The 6,423-nt window shown below is 37.5% G+C and overlaps 1 protein-coding gene across 1 annotated transcript; it reads left to right on the plus strand.

Annotated features, from left to right (window-relative positions):
* Positions 1–3,881: 3,881 nt before the first annotated feature.
* Positions 3,882–5,252, plus strand: LOC134854357 (uncharacterized). Its single transcript, XM_063870579.1, has one exon. The coding sequence runs from the start codon at positions 3,882–3,884 to the stop codon at positions 5,250–5,252; it is 1,371 nt and encodes a 456-aa protein (XP_063726649.1).
* The last annotated feature ends 1,171 nt before the right edge of the window (positions 5,253–6,423 follow it).

The following is a 6,423-nucleotide window of genomic DNA, read 5'->3' on the forward strand; positions in this document are numbered from 1 at the left end:
CTTGATCCAGGAAGCAGAGAATTCGATGAATGGGTCACTAAAAACCATATGATGTTACCCAATTATTTGCTAGATCAAATTGGTATCCTCATACAAAGCAGAAAACAGGTCTACGAGAGTTGTTGTGTGACTGAATTGTATCCTGCGCTGAAGCGCACAGATATTCAAGACCCTACTTGCCTTGATCGTTCACCGAGAAAAATACTGTTTCACTACGATTGCCAATCGATCCCCTTCGAGATTTAAATTAGAGATTTAGCAGAGCGAGAAATCTACTGGAACATTGAGTCAATTTAATCACCAGATTCAACAGAGAAAAAAGATGAGGACTAGCAGACGCCCAAAACCCCAATAAAACCGGATATTTTTTCAATCACTCATCAACAACAGCAGCACACTTCTTCTGCTTCTTCTTCCGCCAGTCATAGTCCCACTGCACCAAACTTAGTAGCTGAGACGCCGCCTATCAATGCTTGCTATGCGCCCAAAAAGCGTTAAGTTGTATTCAATCTATTTTAAGAAAACTTTTAAAAACTGTTTGCTATTTTTAAAAATGTTTTTGATTTATTACAATTATGGAGCTTGTTTTGGTTTGATGTGTTGCTTTCACTTTTTATCAAATCAGTTTGATTTCTGTTTGTATATATATGTATATAATTTATAATTTCTGTGTCAATTGAGTAAATTAAATTTGAGTGTATTGTTTTCATTCAAACTCAATCGATAAGAAAAATCAAGAAAGAGATAGATAGAGTATCAGGTAGAATGTTCCATTAAAATCTTTTAATTTTGAAATAGATAAGGTTTTGCTACAATCGACTAATTGCAAGACACCCTTTTTTTCCCAGTACGACAAAAAAAATCATAGCAAACCATTGGAAACAAAATTTTAGGTTAATGTCAAATTTTGAAATTTTGTTTAATTTTTCTTTTTCATCCCAAAAAAATTCACAAGTCATTTCTTACTCTACCAATAATCTAGTTGAACAATTAAAAATCCCTATGGCTTGCCCTATTATAGGAGAACAAAAATAGTCCACCTTACCAAGCGTCTATCTTTATCAGATCAAAAATTATCGGTTTCAGAACCTTCAATTAGTCAAAATTCTATTTTGGAAAAATATGAAAATTTCAAAAACAACAATTTTTGAAAAGAAATCACAAAAATCTTTTTTTTTGAACTAGAAAACTTGACAATCTGAACCTATGGTTCTACGCAAATCAATTGGTTCGCTTTTGTTAAGTTATAAAAAAAAATTTTTTAATGTAGTTCAAAATTCCGAAATTCAAAAAAAATGAAAATTCACCGTGAAGGAGTTGTTTTTAAGCAAAAATAATGGTTCAGGGATGCTATTGGATACAAAAAACATTTGAATTTTATCTCGGTTCACGTTCTAGACACCCAAGTGAAAATTTCACTTTTTCGAATTTCGCTTCTAGTGAACTTCAGAAAGTGTTTAAATGCGTCGTCAATCTTTTTTGATCGGTGGGAACCATAATTAAACATTAAAGAATAATAAAAAACATTTTTTTTTAAATTTTTTTGATTTTTTCAAATTTTTTCAAATTTTTTCAAATTTTTACATTAATTTTCAACAGAGTTTTTTCGTCTCAATTTTAGCTTCTAGCAAATATTTGCTATATCACCTTGTTGCCCTACCATAGGGGAACAGAAACGTTTCTGAAAATCGTTTTGATCGGCTATCTGAACATAATTCAGCGTGTGTAGACTCTTTCCTGGTCGATTGCTTGCAAAATTGAACAATTTCAAGCTAGAAACACAAAATTTTCAATTTTTGTTTTTTCGATTTTTTTTTCAAATTTTTCTATTTTTTGTACTTGGCAATTATAAGTTTTTCATCTCGTTCATTGAATGTTAGTAAAAAAATTGCAAGACTTATGGTTTAAACTGTCGCACGACAACAGAAAAAGTCCCCATGGTGAACTGTCTATCTTATTCAGATGAAAAGTTATTGGGTTCAGAACTGTATTCAGCCAATTCCAAGCAACCCTGATAGAATACATTTCCCTCTTTTACCGTGGTTTTTAGCTTTAATTCCTTTTATATACCTGCCTACAGTAATAATAGTCACTTCAAACTAAGTGTACTAGGGGATAGGTGTTTAAGCAAGACTTGAAGTTAAATCTATATACTTGAAAGGAATTAGTCATACCACCAAGTCTTAGTAATTATTATTTCCTTAACAGGACTGACTAAAATAACCGAAAAGGAAATTAAAACCGCTAATCAACAACTATACTTCACCTACGCTTGTGGTTGGAAAACAATTAAGGTTTTAACCCCAAACAAAAAATTCACTTTAGTCTTTTGCTTTCTGAATTTCAGCAGTTCTTGATTGAAACAAAAAATCTTTATTCAAAAACTTTCTTCTGATTAATCAGACCAGTTTGAATATTTCTCAACTCATAAACTTTCGAAAGAAAATCAACAAAACAATGCCTAATTCTTCTAAAGCTAAAACCAATCTCGCATGTCATCTGTGTGATGCGGTTCTGGGCTCTGCTAAAAACCTACGACGTCATAAGAAGACAGTCCACCACAACCTTCATGCGCCGATTGCAGCCGTCAGAGTCAAATGCGATGACTGCCTTGAGGAGTTCAGTTCGGTGGCTGAAACTATTCAGCACATTGAAATAGATCACGGTAAATCAGCAAACAAGCACTGTGCAATTTGCAGAACAGTGTTTATGAGCTTGGAAAAATATCAGAGTCACATAAACAACCGCCATGGACTTCCAGTCTGGGATTCGGATGCTGACTCTACTTCAACCGGTGGTTGTGGTGGTGGTGGTAGCAATGAGACTATAGCCATCGTAGGTTCATCAACAACGCGAGTACCTCAAAGCACTCGGTCAATTTGAAGAAATATCAACTAAATTTTGACGAGAATGAAATCGACCTGCTCGATTTCATGATGTGAAACAAAGAAGTCATTGATGACTTCATATTCGAGCACTCGCAAAACGGATCGATTAAGGTGCAATTCTCAGTCGAAGTGAGCTTGAGGAAACACATCACCGTGGAAAACGACGAAGAACCCAATGTTGAGAAAATCACACTTTTTTTGAACACTGAGATGGTACGTGTCAATTATGGTGGTCTGGAACAGGGGCAGTGTATTGAGATGATTGAACATATGCTCAACTCAATCAACTGCTTCGCTTTTCATGGAAGTGGGTGGATAATTGAAAGAATTTCGGAAGTAACTATCAATTTTGCTAAACTGTCTCCAATGTGCACAGGAAGCTACTTGCCGCTACCCCTTGGTCTCAAAAAACAGAACTTCAACCTTGTAAATATACAAACAAAGACGAACGATAAATGCTTTCTGTCTTGCTTCATTGCAGCCTATCACCTCAAACATGGTCCACCTCTATACGCATCTTCTCAGGCATACCAAAAGAAGACCAAATGGGCAACGTATAAAGAAGAAGACAGCGAGGACGAGGACAGCGATGATGATGAAGTAAAAGGAGAGTCTGATAAGGATGTTGTCGTCGTTGCCGTCAACGACAATCAAGATGAAGGGAACGCGGAACCCCCACAAAGGCAACCAGATGCAAGACAGCGAGAGATGAAACAGATAGTGAAGATTCAAGGAGATTTTGAGATACCAATGAGCATTCTGGAAATAGGAAGATTTGAAAGATTGAACAATGTTCAAATCAACGTATTTCGGTAAGTTTATTTGACATTTCAAATTTCGTTCAGAAATTTTTTCTTTTAAAAAAAACAAAAATCAACCATGACCTAGAAGTTTATTCCATTTCATATAAAGTAAACTTTTTTCTTATTTAAGTACCAGTCAGAAGAGCTGATACCAATCCGGATTTCAAAAGAGCTAAATTGTACATTTGTGATGGACTTGCTGCTTCTTTCCGACGGTTCTGCATATCACTATGTGCTAATCAACGACCTGACAAAGCTGGTCAACTTTATTCGTAAAAGAGCACCACGCGACAGAAATGAAATCTGCCGAAATTGCTTCCACACTTGCACTTCCAACGACATTCTACGTCGACATCAAGAAATTTGCAATCGACAAGATGGCATTGAAATCACGATGCCCGGGCCCGACAACGATCGACATGTGTTTAAAAACTTTGGTGCACGATCGTTTGTACCACGTATAGTATACTTCGACTTGGAGTCATTAATTGTACCCGTAGCTGGCCCAGAGCCTGACAACGAAAAATCGAACACTCACCTTATCGAAAAAAACCAGAACTGTGGGTATGCATTCGCAGCTGTAGAATTTGGAAACCCCGAGGTGGTCAAGTTCGAGTTGAAAAGGGGACCTGACAGTATCGAACATCTGTTACTGAGCTTGGAAACGCTTGCGAAGGAAGTTTACATTGAAAAAAGAAGACATTACGCGTTCACGCGGCAAAGAGAAACAAGAAAAGAAGATACATCCGAGTGCTGGATATGCGAATTGCCTTTTGCATGGGATGAGGAAAAGGTATTAGACCACTGTCACTACACCAACAAGTTTCTCGGGTGGGTACATAATACATGCAACATCAACCGCAAGACAAACAATTTCATTCCTGTAGTTGCCCACAATCTAGCAAACTATGACCTACATTGTATCATTCGAGCATTGAATAAAAGCAACCCACACAATGTCTTCTCTGTCATACCGAGCACCGAAGAAAAATTCATCTCAATGACCATATCGGTATGGATCAAAACGTTCTACGATAAAAGTGGAAAAATAATAAATGTATATGAGAATCTGAGATTTATCGACTCCCACAAGTTTATGCAATTTTCCTTGTCAACGCTCGTTAATAATTTGCCACCTGATAATTTCAGTCTATTGGAAAATTTCTTCAAAGCAAAATTACATTCAATGGAGAAAATCGATCTTTTGAAACGAAAAGGGTTCTACCCATACAGCTACATTGATAGCTTCAAGAAATTCAATGAACCGCGATTACCCGCCCGAACACTGTGGACGAATAGCCTAGCCGGTGGTGAGGTCAGTGTAGATCGATCAGAGTTCAACCATGCAATCATGGTATTCACTAAATTCGGCTGTAATTCAATTGGTGACTACCACGACCTGTACCTCTCTACCGATGTCCTATTACTCGCTTCTGTGTTCGAAGTTTTTCGTCCGTGTGCTATGAAACATATGGAGTCGATTGCGCGCACTATTATACCGCAAGTGACTTGGCGGGGGATGTGTTCCTTAAAGTCTGCCGAGCGGATCTTCGATTGCTAACCGAGCGCGACCACCTTCACTTGGTAGAGGGGATGATTCGTGGTGGAATGTCGTCTGTATATGCCCGAAAATACTGGAATGCCAACAACCAGTATCTTGACGATAACGATAAAAATGAGAAAATTCGTTCATCGTAAACATCGACGCAAATAATCTCTACGGAGGTATTATGCAAAATTACTCGTTGCCCTTAAACGATTTCAAAAGGGCGGTCGACTCGGTGGATATACCTAAATTACTACTGACGGAAGAGGATAGTGAGTGGGGTTACCTAGCGGAGGTAGATATCGAGTTCCCCGACGAGCTCCATGACTACTTCAAAGACTATCCTCCCGCGCCATCAAAAGAAATTGTACAGATAACTGACTTGAGTACCGATCATGTGGAAATGATGGGCAAATTAGGTATCACCAGTCTACCCACTAAGCTTATACAGTCTCTACAAGAAAAGTCAGGATATGTTTTGCATTATCTGACCCTTCAGCTTTACATAAAATTAGGTGTGAAGGTGACTCACATTCATAGAGTGCTGTAATTTCGACAGTGTAAATGGATGGCCCCTTTTGTACAGATGCACACTGAGCTAAGAAAGAAGGCTAGGAACATTTTTGAGAAAAATTTTTATAAGCTCATAATAAACTCATCTTTCGGCAAGACGATGGAAAGCAAACGAAACAGAACAAAAATGAGTATAGTGCGTAACGAAACCGAGCTACTGCAAAAGTTGTGCCAGAGCTCATAGAAGTCATTACAATAACATTCAAACCGAGCTCAATCCGGTGGGATAAGCCAACGATCGTTGGCGCAGTAATATTAGACATTGCAAAAAAATACATGTTCGAAACCCACTATGTGCAAATGAAGCCAAACTTTAATCTCGAGCTATTGTACTCCGATACTGATAGCTTTATTTAATATTTATTTCCTTTTGAATTGGCTGTGTATTAAAGTTATCGAAAACGGTGTTCGAAGAAGAACAAGGGTCATTTTCTAAACTACCATCCCAGTCGTCGAGTAAAATTTGGTTATTAAATTCACCTTCGCGGGTCAAAAAGTGACCAAAAGGTAAACAGGTTACCAGGTCACCGAGGAGGAATCTCTTTGTGTCCAAAGCTGTTCACGCTAATTTATTTATGTTGACAGTTTGTAGCTCGTGTTTTTAACTCGAAAT

The sequence above is a fragment of the Symsagittifera roscoffensis genome, chromosome 9 (genome assembly GCF_963678635.1).
Source record: "Symsagittifera roscoffensis chromosome 9, txSymRosc1.1, whole genome shotgun sequence".
Lineage (NCBI taxonomy): Eukaryota > Metazoa > Xenacoelomorpha > Acoela > Convolutidae > Symsagittifera > Symsagittifera roscoffensis.

Bases quoted from the DNA above. Each gene is read 5' to 3' on its own strand.
- LOC134854357 (XM_063870579.1), top strand. From the start codon at position 3,882: ATGGACTTGCTGCTTCTTTCCGACGGTTCTGCATATCACTATGTGCTA.